Source organism: Anomaloglossus baeobatrachus, chromosome 4, assembly GCF_048569485.1.
Source record: "Anomaloglossus baeobatrachus isolate aAnoBae1 chromosome 4, aAnoBae1.hap1, whole genome shotgun sequence".
Taxonomy (NCBI): Eukaryota; Metazoa; Chordata; class Amphibia; order Anura; family Aromobatidae; genus Anomaloglossus; species Anomaloglossus baeobatrachus.
This window is the reverse complement of record NC_134356.1, coordinates 2,756,572-2,773,997: the sequence shown is the minus strand read 5'-3', so window position 1 is coordinate 2,773,997 and position 17,426 is coordinate 2,756,572. Positions and strand designations below refer to the sequence as shown.

The window sequence follows — 17,426 nt, the reverse complement described above, 5'->3', positions numbered from 1 at the left end:
TCTTCGACTTGTTCGGCTTAAAAGGAAATGCCTACCCTTACACACTAGGCACTTGCAGCGGCATCTCAGAAGCTTGCGGAAGAAGAGCCAGTGGTCTTGTGGTAACATCTCTGGAAAATACCATAGAGATACCTCTACCGACACTCGTCGAGTGCAACCAGATACCGGCTAACCGGGAAGAGATTCCAACGCCAGAGGCAGCTCTTCACCACCCTCACCTGAGAACTATCGCCAGCAAGATCCCACCTCTTGATCATAGTGCAAAAATCCTGATTCTGATTGGAAGGGACATCCTCCGGCTACACAAAGTACGCCAACACATCAACGGGCCACACGATGCGCCATTCGCTCAGCGCTACGACCTAGGCTGGGTGATCATAGGAAACGTCTGCGTAGGCAAAGTGAAGAGTCCCGACGCGATCTCCTCCTACAAGACGCACATCCTCCCAAACGGTCGCGGCACTCACTTTCAACCATGTCCGCATCACTACGGGGTGAAAGAGAGGCTGAGCGACACCAGGTGGCGACAGCAGCCTCCCGACTGCGCGGACGCATATCATCTCTGGGATGACGACTTCGGGTCAACAGCGTTCGAGTCTACAAATGAAGACAACAAATTGGCTTCGTTGAGAGACGACAAAGAATTCATAAAGATTATGGATAAAGAGTTCTCTCAAAATGACTCTAACAGTTGGGTAGCCCCATTACCCTTTCGGTCTCCAAGGCCAAGGTTGCCAAACAACTCCCAGCAAGCAACCACAAGGTCCTCCTCTCTAAAACGCACTTTGGAAAGACAACCAGAGATGGAGAAATGCTTTGTCGAGATTACGCAAAACATCCTCGACAGAGATCATGCTGAACAGTGGCACCACATTCCCACTGAACAAAACCCAGCTGACCGAGGAACGAGACTCACTGCTGCATCCAAACTCGGCGACAACATGTGGCTGACACCTCCAAGTATCTTATACGAGGAGACCTGCGATAACTACGCCGGCAACATGTACGAGCTGGTGGAACCAGAATCCGACAAGGAAATTAGACCGGTCGTCTCCGCTCACTACACTTCAGTGACATCAGAACAGAAGTTGAGACCTCATCGCTTCGAGTGCTTCTCAAGTTGGTCATCTGAGGTACGAGCCGTAGCTCGTCTTATTCTCATCGCTCACTGTTTCACCAACTACAAGTCTTCAACGTGCCACGGCTGGCGCATGTGTGTGATTCGTCCAGTCACCGAACTCGTGCTATTTTTACCAAAGGAGGACGTTACATGAACTAACTTTGTCGTTGGACACTGCCACGGCGGGGAGCGTACCTTTCCTTACCCCTGCTGTACGGAGACACAACTGTCCGTGTCCAATTGAACCTTGAACTTTTCCTTTGGATTAAAACTTTACCGTTGGATTATTGGGTTGGAGGAAGAGTTGGCATGTTTGCGGCTTCCCCAATCTGAAGATGGGTTTGTTGAACTTGAATTCATGTTTAACATTTTTCTACTTTTTCATTTTTTACGCAAGGACAATGCGTCATCAACAAAGCATGGACTTGAATTCAGTGCATTACGTTGCATTTTTTTGTGTTGTCTCTTATCTCGTTACAGGTTTCGTGACATCGAGGGACAGGATCTACTCCTTACGTCGTAAAAGGACTTGTGAAATCATATGATTTCAGACGGGGAGTGTTGTGTCCCATGAATGGGAACAACCTGTTGTATGTAATTCTTGCATTGCATATTTTTCCTCCTATCAGGAAATTCCTTTATTGTTACTAGGTAGATTAGACTGTATGAAGTTTGTCCCTATGTACCTCCCTTAGTTGGCTTCTGTATAGAATGCTCCTCCCTTCTCCTTCAGTTAGTCTAGAGAAATCATTGCTGAAGAGACATGTCTGCAACCCTGTACAGATTATTCCTTTTCACCTGCATTTACTTTGTACTTAATACAAGATTCTAGAAGAAAACTACAGCGTTTCTCTTTGTCTTCCTACAAGTCATCGTTGTGCTGAGTTAACACTATCTGTGGAAGCCGTAGAGTGAGTAAATCATACAGTTATCTAAGGAACTGATAGTTAGAGCGGTTGGATTCATTGCTACCAGGAAGAGACAGAATAACACACATGATGTAAATGTGAATGTAATTACAAGAATGTTACAGGCTGTTTTTTCTGCTATAATGTCATACCGTGTTTTTCCAAAAATAAGACACTGTCTTATAAAGCAGACCCCCCCCCCCCACTTCCCAGGAGACTGATACTCACCAGACCCGGACGTCTGCGTGGCTCCCAGGTCCTCGCTGTGATCTCCGGTCGGTGCTGCACGCCGTCCTACCCTGCTGCTAGCTGACACGCTGACACACACAGCCCGATCACAGACACACACAGCAAATCACACACACAGCAGATCGCAGACACACACAGCAGATCGCAGACACACACAGGAGATCGCAGTCACACACAGCAGATAGCAGACACACACAGCAGATCGCAGACACACACAGCAGATCGCAGACACACACAGCAGATAGCAGACACACACAGCAGATAGCAGACACACACAGCAGATCGTAGACACACACAGCAGATAGCAGACACACACAGCAGATCGCAGACACACACAGCAGATCGCAGACACACACAGCAGATCGCAGACACACACAGCAGATCGCAGACACACACAGCAGATAGCAGACACACACAGCAGATAGCAGACACACACAGCAGATCGCAGACACACACAGCAGATCGCAGACACACACAGCAGATCGCAGACACACACAGCAGATCGCAGACACACACAGCAGATCGCAGACACACACAGCAGATAGCAGACACACACAGCAGATAGCAGGCACACACAGCAGATCGCAGGCACACACAGCAGATAGCAGACACACACAGCAGATCGCAGACACACACAGCAGATCGCAGACACACACAGCAGATCGCAGACACACACAGCAGATCGCAGACACACACAGCAGATCGCAGACACAGCTGATCGCAGACACACACAGCAGATAGCAGACACACACAGCAGATCGCAGACACACACAGCAGATCGCAGACACACACAGCAGATCGCAGACACACACAGCAGATCGCAGACACACACAGGAGATCGCAGTCACACACAGCAGATAGCAGACACACACAGCCGATCGCAGGCACACACAGCCGATAGCAGGCACACACTGCCGATAGCAGGCACACACAGCCGATAGCAGGCACACACAGCCGATCGCAGGCACACACAGCCGATCGCAGGCACACACAGCCGATCGCAGGCACACACAGCCGATCGCAGACACACACAGCCCATCGCAGACACACACAGCCGAACGCAGACACACACAGCCGATCGCAGAAAAACACAGCCGATCGCAGACACACACAGCCGATCCCAGAAAAACACAGCCGATCGCAGACACACACAGTAGTGATGGGCAGTCCGGCTCTTTTTGATGAGCCGGCTCATTCGGCTCGGCTCACCAAAAAGAATCGGCTCTTTCGGCTCAAAAAACGGCTCTTTTTTTAAAAAAACCCTCGGCTACACCTTGTGATGATACAGAACCTCCCCTGTACATTGGGAACCTCATTCTACACCCTTGTATGTATCTAGTGAAGCAGTAAAAACCGTTTTTAACATTATTGTTTCCGTTTCCTCAGATTGTCAGCTCTTCTGGACAGGGCCCTCGCTCCTCTTTTATGTGGTGTTTTTTGTACATGTCCTTTCTACATTAGTCAGTGCTCTGATATGTGTCGCTCCTACAAAAGATTATAATTCCTGAAAATAAAGGCGAGTTACAATTACTGTGCTGCCTGTCACTATATGTGCAACACACACACACTGTACATACTGAACACAAAGGACACACATACATACACACATTGTACACACATACTGTACGCACACCAACATATGGAAGTGTGAAGCCCCACAGGTGTTGTGTCGGTGCATTACCTTCAGGGACTCCACTCGGCTGGATCCTGTCACAGGTAGGAAATCTTCTATTTGTCGTGACGCCACTCTCAGAATTGCGGTCAGTGGGGACCGCCACTGCAGATTAAGGGGTGCCTGGGGCTGATGGTGGGTGCAGCAGGGTGTAGTAGCCTCCTGAGAGTGAGGCAAGCCCCAGGGCCCTGTGTAGGTGCGTAGTACCACAAGGCGCAGAATAACTCCACACACGCAGGATGTCTTTCAGGGGTTTTACTCACTTCAGGTGGCAGGGTGAGTAACCCGGGCGTAGCTGGGATGAACCAGGCGGGAACCAGGTATCCTTCAGGCTGACTTCTGATGGTGACTACCAACTCGCCTTCCTTAGCCCTTGGTGGTTTGGGGTAACCCCGACTTTTAGTCCCTATGGGGGTCACCCAGGGAAGTTGCTGAAGCCTCTCTCCCCTTCGTTTGCCGTTTGCTTGTTGCCTGGGCCAGATCACTCCAGCTGCTTGCCTCCTGTGAACTATGGGCCCTAACTGTGGCTACGTGGCTGCGGCTTTTGGGTGTTGTGGTGTGGGCTTTGAGGGCCCCACACCGGCAGGTTTAGCAAGGAAAGGTGGATCTATCCCCGCTCCGGGATCTGCCGCCCGTTTGGGCCTGGTACTCCCTAGCAGTCTCCTTACTTCCCACGCCGTGCTCTCTCTTTAGCTGGAGATGGGTTTCGGGTAGCACTCCTAGGTGACCGTTCTCCCCCGTCGGTAGCCACTGCGCGGACGCTGTCAGACTGCAACAGCTCCAGGGGAAGGGGTCAGCTCCACTCGGAGCTCCCTGGACTCTGCACTGAACCGGCTCACTGCTCCTCCTCTCCTGTTCTTGCCTACGCCACCTAGCAACCAGGCTCTCTTACCACACCCCTTGAGAGGAGATGGAGGCTTTTGGCCCCCTCCACTATTCCAGTGGAGGTGAAGGCTTTTCCCCCTCCTGGGATCCCCAGGGGTCCTCTCATAGGTACATGTGTGAGACCTGATCACTATGCGCCTGTGTAGTCACACCTCGGTCAGCCTTCTGGATTACCTGTATTGTACTGTCCCCAGCATGGGTGCAGTACTCAGTGGTGCCTGACCAGGTCAGGGGCGCCACATTCCCCCTTAGTTATCACCAGCACGTCCTCGGGCTGCAAGACAACATTTTAAAATGCATAAAACATTAAAACATTTAAAACCACCAGGTACCATACATCACCACCCTCCACCCACAAGTCCGTTAACCCACCCAAAACCCTCTCACGTTGGCCGCGCCTTCAGCCACTTCTGGCAGGATGTAGAGGCGGCTTTCAGGGTCTGGTGGTTTTCAGGGTATACCTGGCCTGGTGGATCCGCGCCTTCAGCCTCTTCTGGCAGGATGTAGAGGCGGCCTCCACAGTTGGTGCTGACCAGGTACCCTCTTTGTGGTGGAGAGCCAGGCCCCATAAACAGGCATGCTCTCTGGTTGCAGGTAAGCCAAGGCCCTATATACGGACGTGCCCCCTGGTTGCAGACGAGCCAAGCCCCTAAACAGGCTGACTCTGGTGGTGGTGGTGCCCTCTGGTGTAACTATTTACACTGCGAGAGTTTGTGGCTATAGCCAGTTCATAGCCTTAAGGTTCATTTCTCACATTAGTTTATGTGGGCACATTACTTAAACTTGAAAACGTTGCAAAACTTCAAACTGGTCAAACAGTAACTTGGGGTACTTTACTTTATGCAGATTCCTCCTCCATACCAGGGCTTGGGCCTGTAGGGCTGCGGCACCTGTTGGTTTCTTGATCTCTGGGTAGCCACACCTCTTCGTGGGCGGTAACTTCTCCCAGCGCGGGCTGCTGTTGTTTTTCAGCGCGCTTTTCATGGTGGCAATATGGCGGCGCTTCCAATTTTTCAAGCGGACCGCCCAGGCACATGGTCACCTGTCTGGACAGGTCTAGTCCTTATCCTGTTCGTGACGCCAGATGTGAAGCCCCACAGGTGTTGTGTCGGTGCATTACCTTCAGGGACTCCACTCGGCTGGATCCTGTCACAGGTAGGAAATCTTCTATTTGTCGTGACGCCACTCTCAGAATTGCGGTCAGTGGGGACCGCCACTGCAGATTAAGGGGTGCCTGGGGCTGATGGTGGGTGCAGCAGGGTGTAGTAGCCTCCTGAGAGTGAGGCAAGCCCCAGGGCCCTGTGTAGGTGCGTAGTACCACAAGGCGCAGAATAACTCCACACACGCAGGATGTCTTTCAGGGGTTTTACTCACTTCAGGTGGCAGGGTGAGTAACCCGGGCGTAGCTGGGATGAACCAGGCGGGAACCAGGTATCCTTCAGGCTGACTTCTGATGGTGACTACCAACTCGCCTTCCTTAGCCCTTGGTGGTTTGGGGTAACCCCGACTTTTAGTCCCTATGGGGGTCACCCAGGGAAGTTGCTGAAGCCTCTCTCCCCTTCGTTTGCCGTTTGCTTGTTGCCTGGGCCAGATCACTCCAGCTGCTTGCCTCCTGTGAACTATGGGCCCTAACTGTGGCTACGTGGCTGCGGCTTTTGGGTGTTGTGGTGTGGGCTTTGAGGGCCCCACACCGGCAGGTTTAGCAAGGAAAGGTGGATCTATCCCCGCTCCGGGATCTGCCGCCCGTTTGGGCCTGGTACTCCCTAGCAGTCTCCTTACTTCCCACGCCGTGCTCTCTCTTTAGCTGGAGATGGGTTTCGGGTAGCACTCCTAGGTGACCGTTCTCCCCCGTCGGTAGCCACTGCGCGGACGCTGTCAGACTGCAACAGCTCCAGGGGAAGGGGTCAGCTCCACTCGGAGCTCCCTGGACTCTGCACTGAACCGGCTCACTGCTCCTCCTCTCCTGTTCTTGCCTACGCCACCTAGCAACCAGGCTCTCTTACCACACCCCTTGAGAGGAGATGGAGGCTTTTGGCCCCCTCCACTATTCCAGTGGAGGTGAAGGCTTTTCCCCCTCCTGGGATCCCCAGGGGTCCTCTCATAGGTACATGTGTGAGACCTGATCACTATGCGCCTGTGTAGTCACACCTCGGTCAGCCTTCTGGATTACCTGTATTGTACTGTCCCCAGCATGGGTGCAGTACTCAGTGGTGCCTGACCCTGAATAGCAAAATCAGTTTATTTCAACACAACCTGGAACAGAAATGTTTAAATGCTAACATAGCATGGGTCCAACTTCTGCTGGTGGTGCACAGCACTACAAATCCCAGCAAGTGGAACACAATATGACAATGCAACACTAGTTAAATACCAACTTTTTTAACAGTTAAGTGACAATAAATGTCATTGAGGTAGTATTGCACATAAAACAAATGTATAGAGGTTGTGTGCAGATGTCAGATCTATTTACATCTAAAAATACCAGGATTTGTTAACAGAAATAGAAAAAAAGTCTTAACTGCGAGAATTGTGACACCACAACGCCACAGACACATGCATATAGAGGCTAATGAATATGTTGTATGTAGTCACCAAACTAGTAAAAAAATATCAATTGTGGTCACAAAAAAAATAACGCACGCACGCACACACACACACACACACACACACACACACACACACACACACACACACACACACACAGCAGCAGCAGCAGCTTCCACTAAACATTGAAGGAATGGAGACATGACTTATTATCAATGATTTTCTCTTTTTTATGCCAGAAAGAAAACCTTACAGGGTTAAATGAACATGTCAGGGGTCATCTGTTCTGTGCACACACTGGACACTAAGTGCTGACTTCTGTTACTAACTCTATACAATGATTGAAGCTGTATACACTTCTTTACATATGTTTGGTCTAAAATGCTATTACTTACCCAACAACTGGTCAGGTCTTTACTGTAGTGGTCCTGAACCCTGACTAATACCTAGAGAAGATGATCATTGTTATCAGCAAACAAGCTGAGCCCCTCTCCTCCTACACATTACCATATGTGCCAGTCAAGGTCAGAAAACTTAACCCTAGCACATCATTCCCTGGTACTAAATTGTGCCCACTGAACTAAGGAAGAACCACTATGTGTGTATAGCTTTAAGTGTCAGCTCCTGCCCAGAGCTTGTGTTTACTCTTCTCCTTATCTCCTGCTTCCCCCTGAAGCAGAGAAAAAAAAAAAAAAGCGGCTCTTTATGGCTCGTTCACTTTGATGATTCACTTCAAAGAGCCGGCTCAAAGAATCGGCTCGTTGGCGAACCACACATCACTAACACACAGCCGATCGCAGACACACACAGCCGATCGCAGACACACACAGCCGATCGCAGACACACACAGCCGATTGCAGACACACACAGCAGATCACAGACTCAAAGCCGATCGCACACACACAGCTGATCGCACACACACACAGCCGATCGATCGCGCGCGCACACATCACATCACATCCAGCACTTATGGCCGCAGGGAATGATGAGAGCAAGTCACAGGTCCTGTTCGTTGCGCTCCACCGCACTGCCTCTCAGGATTCTGCCGGCGAGAAGACATCGGTGTCTCTGGATGTAGTGAGTGTGTATGCGATCCGATATGTGTGCGATCTGATGTTTGTGTGTGTGATTTGATGTTTGCGTGTGATCCGATGTTTGTGTGTGCGATCTGATTATGTGTGCGATCTGAATATGTGTGCAATCTGATTGTGTGTGCGATCCGATGTTTGTGTGTGAGATCTGGTGTGTGTGTGAGATCTGATTGTGTGTGTGTGCGATAGCTACAGGTCCTGCCGCTCAGCGTCGTGTGAGTGATTGCGGGGTGCCGCTGTCTATAATGAAGTGTCCTGCAGTATCTGTAACCTTTTTAGCTGCACGGACACTTCATTATTGATCCACGAATAGGGCTTATTTTCGGGGGAGGGCTTATATTTAAGCCTTGCTCCGAAAATACTGGAGGAGGGCTTATTTTTGGAAAAACACGGTATCTACAGATCCACTAACTCAAAAAAACAAAAGAAGTGAGTTCACAATCCCCGAGGTCCGATCTCTGCCCAGTTAGGCCCCCTTCACACATCAGTTTTTTGCCATCAGTCATAATCCATCGAATTTTGAAAAAAAAAACGGATCTGGTCACTGATGCCACTGGATCCGTTTTTTTTTTCATTGACTTGTATTAGCGATGGATGGCCTCACGATTCAGCCGTCGAAAAATGTTTGTCCGTCGGACAGACGGCTACAGTAACGTTTTTCGTGTACGTCGAAAAAACAGACAGTGAAAGATCCGTCGCCGTCTGTCGTTTGGTGGAATGGAAACCTATGGGCATGGGATCCGTCGTAATCTGTCAAATGACTGAATACAGCGACATATTCCGTTTTTTTTTAACTGAGCATGCTCCTATTTATTATTTAGCCCCCAGCTAGTCGGATCCGTCGAAAAACGAATCCATCGCATTAGTTTAGCAACAATCTGCAACGGATCCATTGAGAAAATGGATTGTGACTGATGGCAAAAAACTGATGTGTGATTTATCTTCACTTGGTATAAAATATAAGGGTAAGGATGTAATAGTCAGAAAGGGAGGTACAGGGAGGAAAGTAACATCAAGGAAAGTGGAGAACTTTGGAGAGAATCTAGTAATTATATTGTTATATCAGACGACCTGAAAACTGCGACCTGGACAGGAATAAAGGGTACTTTACACGCTGCGATATCGGTTATTATGGCCCTCTGCAAGTAGAGCTGAGCCCCAGAGGAGAATGATGGTGGTTGTAGTATGGGGAAAGCTGGTGGCAGAGGTGCAGGAATAATTCAGACAACACTGACGCCGCGGTTTAACTTGTTCTTTACTCACTGCTTCCGTGAAGCTGCAACCCTCCTGGTGCTGATCTCTACCAATCTGGGCCTCAGGTAATCCGGTATTCCTTTTGTCCCAGTGCTGGTTCTGTGACCTGGTGAGCTTTACTTCCATGCACCCATCTGTAATTGGTGGGTCCCCGTAGCCTGAAGTGTTTTGGGGTCCCCTCCTGTTGTTACAGTCCTGGCTTGTATATCAGGCAGCTTGAACCTCTCTTGGGTTAGACCTCTGTCCCAGTTCCCGGATTCCCTCTTTCTACTGTGACCCGGACAATAACGTTGGTAAGGAACCCTGATGATTCCCTCACCGGGCAGATCTATCAGGTGAGCTTGAAGCGTCTTCCTGAACTAGGGCTCTGCACCCCGACGGTGCCCGGTCCCATGAGTACTGACACCGTACTCTCGCGGTGATTGTGCTCCTTTAGCCCAACAAGTCACTTCACACTTTCTGTTTGCACGTCAACTTCAGACTTTCCTTCCTCCATATCTGTCCACTGTCAACTGCCCTCAGTGGCCCCTCCTCCTCCCGGATTTCTGACTAGCGGGTTGGATAAGTCCCAACTGTAAGTGGCCATCCATTAGGTCTGTCTCTAGCCTGTCACCCACTCTGGGAAAAAGGGCAGAATTGTGTGTGTGTGTTTGTTTGGTGTTTACTGGCACTGGTCTTCCAGGAACCCGAGGTTATCACTGCACCGGTTACTGGATGCAATACCTTGTGGCACCTGACACCTCAGGGGCGCCACATTGCCAACAGGTAAAAATGGTGTGATTAAATTTGTTAAAATTTAATTTTAGAAAAAAACAAAAACAAATAACAAAACATCTATAATATGAACCGTATATTGGGGTTTATTCATCCGAGCGCTCTGGAATTTTAAAGCAAACACACAAGACTTAGGCCAGTTATTTTGAGTTATATGCAATAAAAACTATTGATGAGAAAACATGGCGTCTGAACATTCTAATGACCGGTCGTGAGAATGAAGAGTGGAGATTTCACATTTGGCGTCTTATCTTACGTCTTTCTTGTGTATTTGTTCTTGACATTTTTCAAATTCTCCGTTTGCTTTCTGTAAACAAAAATATTCCCTTGTACATTCAATACATTTATATCCTGGTCACAACCTCAGAGGACAAACTGCAGCAAGAAAATGTGACCAAACCAGTTCGGTGGTCAACTGCTGAAGAAACCATTCTTCAAAAAATTTCTAGAAAGTTATGGGACCAAAGTTTCTTGGAGATATGTGGAAATGTCAGCCGCGAGACTTTATTTGTAGGGGTCTTTAAATACTAATTAGACTTAAAAACCTTTTTATCCCATAAGACAGAAAAATCACCTCTGGATTAATCATTCAGCTAAACTTTAAAGGGGATGTCTACTACTTGTACAACTCCTTATCATTTTCCTTGTTTGCCCACATAGAAATAAATAAGCCTATAGTCTCCTCAGGTGCGGCCCAGGTCCAACAATGTCTGAAGTTGCCTTCCCGGGGTTTACTGTGACATTGCAATGACACATCGGTCCTGCGTCCAATCAGGGCCCACATATTTCTACCCTTCTTCGGACATTTGAGCAAAGAGGTTCAGCTGCAGTCCCCACAAAAGAGAGGCAGACTCAGATTTCTTGTTCAACACCATCTCTTTATGTAGTTGATAAACATCTTCTTCCTCTGAGGCAGGGCATTTCTTCTTTCCGAGACATATCCATTTTCTTGCTACTCTCACTATCCTGGCTGTCAGAGTTTTCCATCGGCTTCCTTGTTTACCGTTTTTTTTCCCTGCAAATATGGGTGATCTGTCCATACTGACCTTCCTCTTCCCGGGGAACCTCAGCAACATTCTCTCCTGCCACTCCTCAAACAACAGGGCGACCTTCTCTTCTTCAGGACCCGACTATCCTCCACTCCATGTTACTCTGCAGCCTCCTGCTTCCTTGTCTGCTTCACTACTCTCTAGTCTCCTCCATACCTCCCTAACTCATGCCCTCCCCACACCCCTAAACTCTCCCTTCCCCCTCCTGCAAACAACTATGGGGTCCTTGTGCACTCTAGTGGTAAGTCGTGCAAACTACGCCCCAACCTACCCTTCTATCTAGCTCCTGTCACCCCCTTACAGATGGACGGCGTATTATAGCAATATTCGTGCTTAATTCCTGAGAGTTTTGGTGCCATCAAATCAGGAAGCTATGGGGTTAATTCTTGTCTCCCTGGATGGGCTCTCTGCTATTTAAACCCATGACTTCCACTGCCAGTCAATAAGTTCTGCTTGCCTGGTGTACTGCCCTGTTCCTTGCTCCTATTCTGTCATCCTGATCACTGTTACCTCGGCTCATATTTTAACAAAGCACTTGCCTTTGGATTCTGTCCCTAATTTGACCTCTTTCTATTGACCCTGTGTGACAATTCGTCTTGCTGCCAATTCACACTACCAGGTAGCAGCTTATTCTGTGGTCCCATCCCAGAGATCCCTGTATAAGTCCAGATCCCTCTACAAGGGTTAAAGGGTAAAGTTCAGGGTAATTCCTGGAATCTGGAGTTGCACAACCTGTCCATGAAGGCCCTATTTAGAGCTGCCGGCGACAACAAACACTGCTGAGTGTGAAAGCTTTTTGAATATAGTGTAAAAAACCACTCGGCTGTTTCCTTAGCTCCCACCACTTCTGGGCAACACATAGAGACAGATAAATGGCTGAAATAGGAATTATTCTGTCATGCCTCAGGACTTGATCCGGGGACCATGTGCTGCATGGTCAGTTTCCTTCCTTGCTGAGTCACAGTGGGGTCAGTCCCTGTCCAAATACTGATAGTCTATTTACTTTTACCTTTGCTTCTCTTCCTACGGTCTGCGTTTATAACTTGTATCACGGAATAGGTGAGTATTACTAACCCCACCCAGGATGTGATAGGCCAAAGACAATGAGCAATTGAGATTTGCTCATTGTCTCTAGCCTATCTCATCCCGGGTGGGGCTATTTATTCTCTCCATATACCGGCCTTTTCTGCTAGCTATATTTCTATGTGGTTGGCTGCTAAAGAATTCCAGCCCTGCAGTTTAGGGATTTAGGCAGAGAACAGTGTTGCTTTCCCTGTGTATTCTCTTGTCGGTTAGCCTGTTAGGAGATTAGTCTTGTTTGCATTTATTATTTCTCCTTGTCCATTTAGGCTCATGTTTTTTGTTTTCTCCTTCTGGGTGCCTGTTCATTTCTGCACATTTACCCTATGTTTGTTTGTAGTGCTTTGCATACCCCACTGTAGTTCCTAAGGAGATTCGTGATACAACTCGACGGCCTTTTAGGCAGTTAGGTCCGGGTTGGTGTTTTCTAGTTGTGCCGCTAGGGATATTCAGGTCTATGTTGGAGACATTAGGGTACTGGCAAGGCATACTAGTCTGTACAGGGACCAGTAAGGTGCAGGTGCAGCAGCTTTGAGATAGTCTTTATTTCTTCTTTACCCGCGTTGAATTATATACATGCATAAATTCTTTATATGTCAACTTTACATAAGTCTCTGATTGACATGATACATATGGCAAAAATTATGATTTGTTGGTCTTGTAGCGGAGTCACACTTGTTGACACAAGCAGCAAACACCCAACATCTATTTACATCACATGGAACCTGGTGAAAGTGCCAAAATACACTATAATGCATCACTGAGTCTGTTCGTACAACCAGAAGGACAAGTTCAGCAGCACTCTTTCTGGTAAATGGAGATAACATCTACTTTATGTTTTTTGTAGAACTTCAACTTCATTTCTTCCTTCTGCTGTCAGTGATGGCATCTATTCGTTTGAGAATGGAGCCGCAATGTTCCATCTGTCTGACCTTGTATACAGATCCTGTAACCCTGAGATGTGGACACAATTTCTGCCGGACCTGTACTGATCAGTTTCTGGATACACAGGATGGGTCTGGAGTGTACACCTGCCCTGAATGTAGAGAAGAGTTTCAGGAGCTGCCGTCACTGAAGAGGAACATAACTCTACATAATGTATCAGAAGAACGTTTCCTGTCTACTCATCCACATCTGGAGGAGATCACCAGGATCCTCTGCACTTATTGTATTGACACTCCTGTACCTGCTGTTAGATCCTGTCTGCTGTGTGAGGCTTCTCTGTGTGATAATCACCTGAGAGTTCACAGCAAAGGACCAGAACACGTCCTAACTGATCCCAGCACTTCTCTGGAGAAGCGGAAATGTTCTGTCCATAAGAAGATCCTGGAATATTACTGCACTGAGGACGCTGCTTGTATCTGTGTGTCCTGCTGTCTGATTGGAGAACATCGAGGACATAAGTTACAGCCTGTATATGAGGCCTCTGAGCAAAAGAAAAAGAAATTGAGAATTGTTCTGCAGAAACTGTTCTTCAAGAGAGAGAAGACTGAAGAAATAGTCCGGAGTCTGGAGGAGCTCAGGAGAAAAGCTCAAGAAAAAGCATCTGGAGAAACTGAGAGAGTCACTGCCCTGTTTATAGAAATCAGGAGACGGGTGGACGACCTGGAGAAGAGGGTTTTGAGTGAGATCTCCAAGCGGGAAGACAAGGTTTTACTCCCACTGTTTGATATGCTCCAGAAACTGGAAATAAAGGACGATCTGTTCAGGAAGATGAGGCACATTGAGGAGCTGTGTAACACGACTGATCCACTGACCATTTTACTAGAACCAGACATCGGGAACTTGTGGGATCCTGAGAAAGAGGGAGGCGATGAGGACACAGGAGGACATGATGGAGGTGATGAGGACACAGGAGGACATGATGGAGGTGATGAGGACACAGGAGGACATGATGGAGGTGACGAGGACACAGGAGGACATGGTGGAGGTGATGAGGACACAGGAGGACATGATGGAGTTGATGAGGACACAGGGGGACATGATGGAGGTGATGAGGACCCAGAAGGACATGATGGAGGTGATGAGGACACAGGAGGACATGATGGAGTTGATGAGGACACAGGGGGACATGATGGAGTTGATGAGGACACAGGAGGACATGATGGAGGAGATCGGGGTGCGGAGCTAATCTCACACATATCACAAACATTATCTGATATAATAAGAGGTGTAAATGTGATCTTCTATGTACAGGATCCTGTAGACATATTACTGGATGTAAACACGGCTGCTAATAATCTCCTTATATCAGACGACCTGAAAACTGTGACCTGCACAGAAATAAGACAGAATCGTCCAGAAAAAGCAGAGAGATTCCAATGTTCTCAGGTGATGAGCAGGAGGGGATTTACCTCAGGACGACATTACTGGGATGTGGAGAGCAGTGGATCACGGGCGTGGATGGTGGGGATGTGTTATCCCAGTATAGACCGAAGGGGGCGTCAGTCATTCTTTGGGAATAATAATAAATCCTGGGGTTTATATGGAGGTAAATTGTGTAAAAATCAGTATTCAATGATACATAACAGTAATGAGATCCCGTTACCTCAGCAGATCTCCAGTGATGGAGTCAGGATCTGTCTGGATTATGAGGCCGGGCAGCTGTCCTTTTATGAGCTGTGTGACCCCATCAGACACTTACACACCTTCACTGCCGCCTTCTCCGAGCCCCTTCATGCCGCAATATTTCTAAGAGGAGGAAATATGAAGATATTAGGGAGAAGGAGAAGTTGTAATGAACCATTATCTCATTGCCTCTAAATGGATTGGGTGTATCTTTGATTTGCATATTTCTGCTTTAATTTATGTGGTGTGATTAAGAGGAAATTTGTAGGGCCATGTTAGAGAAAGCCACCTTCCACTAAGTTCTGACGATTTTTAACAAAGATTGTAGAGCTTGCAACTTTTTTGTATAAGTTTAATTTTCTGATGAAATAACTTGATGAATTGCTGCCTGTGTTTTAGTCTCCTCTGCTCTGAGTTGTTTAGAAATTATAGATATCCTTCATCTCATAGTGAAGTGTATTTTAAGTGTTGCTGTTTCAGCTCGTCTCCCTGCCTTCTGCTTGTTTCAGCTCATCTCCCTGCCTTCTGCTTGTTTCAGCTCATCTCCCTGACTTCTGCTTGTTTCAGCTCATCTCCCTGACTTCTGCTTGTTTCAGCTCATCTCCCTGCCTTCTGCTTGTTTCAGCTCATGTCCCTGCCTTCTGCTTGTTTCAGCTCATCTCCCTGCCTTCTGCTTGTTTCAGCTCATCTCCCTGCCTTCTGCTTGTTTCAGCTCATCTCCCTGACTTCTGCTTGTTTCAGCTCGTCTCCCTGCCTTCTGCTTGTTTCAGCTCATCTCCCTGCCTTCTGCTTGTTTCAGCTCATCTCCCTGACTTCTGCTTGTTTCAGCTCATCTCCCTGCCTTCTGCTTGTTTCAGCTCATCTCCCTGCCTTCTGCTTGTTTCAGCTCATCTCCCTGACTTCTGCTTGTTTCAGCTCGTCTCCCTGCCCTCTGCTTGTTTCAGCTCATCTCCCTGACTTCTGCTTGTTTCAGCTTGTCTCCCTGCCTTCTGCTTTTTTCAGCTCTTTTCCCTGCCTTCTGCTTGTTTCAGCTCTTCTCCCTGCCTTCTACTTTTTTCACCTCATCTCCCTGCCTTCTGTTTGTTTCAACTCATCTCCCTGACTTCTGCTTGTTTCAGCTCATCTCCCTGCCTTCTGCTTGTTTCAGCTCATCTCCCTGACTTCTGCTTGTTTCAGCTCATCTCCCTGCCTTCTGCTTGTTTCACCTCATCTCCCTGCCTTCTGCTTGTTTCAGCTCATCTCCCTGACTTCTGCTTGTTTCAGCTCATCTCCCTGCCTTCTGCTTGTTTCAGCTCATCTCCCTGCCTTCTGCTTGTTTCAGCTCATCTCCCTGACTTCTGCTTGTTTCAGCTCGTCTCCCTGCCTTCTGCTTGTTTCAGCTCATCTCCCTGACTTCTGCTTGTTTCAGCTTGTCTCCCTGCCTTCTGCTTTTTTCAGCTCTTTTCCCTGCCTTCTGCTTGTTTCAGCTCTTCTCCCTGCCTTCTACTTTTTTCACCTCATCTCCCTGCCTTCTACTTTTTTCACCTCATCTCCCTGCCTTCTGCTTGTTTCAACTCGTTTCCCTGCCTTCTGCTTGTTTCAGCTTGTCTCCCTGCCTTCTGCTTTTTTCAGCTTTTTTCCCTGCCTTCTGCTTTTTTCAGCTCTTCTCCCTGCCTTCTGCTTTTTTCAGCTCTTTTCCCTGCCTTCTGCTTTTTTCAGCTCATCTCCCTGCCTTCTGTTTGTTTCAGCTCATCTCCCTGCCTTCTGTTTGTTTCAACTCATCTCCCTGCCTTCTGTTTGTTTCAACTCATCTCCCTGCCTTCTGCTTGTTTCAACTCGTTTCCCTGCCTTCTGCTTGTTTCAGCTTGTCTCCCTGCCTTCTGCTTGTTTTGTCAGGGTTAAAATGACGACGATGAGACTCAAGCGGTCCCTTGGGATCTGACTCCTGTTCCAAATCATACTGTCATGTGTGCACGCGAGACTAATAATGGACAACGAGTCAGTTACATCTATCTCCATGACTGGCACTGACCAAGTGGTCTATATTCTTAGATAAAGCCCCTAGACCGAGAAGTAAAGGGGTGTGAACAAAAGTTTTAGTCCAATCAAGTATCGTAGGTCGGGGCTTCATGATGTAGAGAGATTTGCATATCCTCTTCTTGATTGGCTCAGTTCTGGCTTTTAGGAATTCCTTTGTCCATCGTCCCATGTGCAAACAGGAAGCGGCAGCCATCTTCAAGTTACATATACTGT

The 17,426-nt window shown here is 48.0% G+C and overlaps 1 protein-coding gene across 1 annotated transcript; it reads left to right on the top strand.

Annotated features, from left to right (window-relative positions):
* The first annotated feature begins 13,508 nt into the window (after positions 1–13,508).
* LOC142300914 (E3 ubiquitin/ISG15 ligase TRIM25-like) lies at positions 13,509–15,474 on the top strand. Its single transcript, XM_075341926.1, has one exon. The coding sequence runs from the start codon at positions 13,509–13,511 to the stop codon at positions 15,387–15,389; it is 1,881 nt and encodes a 626-aa protein (XP_075198041.1). The 3' UTR covers positions 15,390–15,474.
* Positions 15,475–17,426: the final 1,952 nt, after the last annotated feature.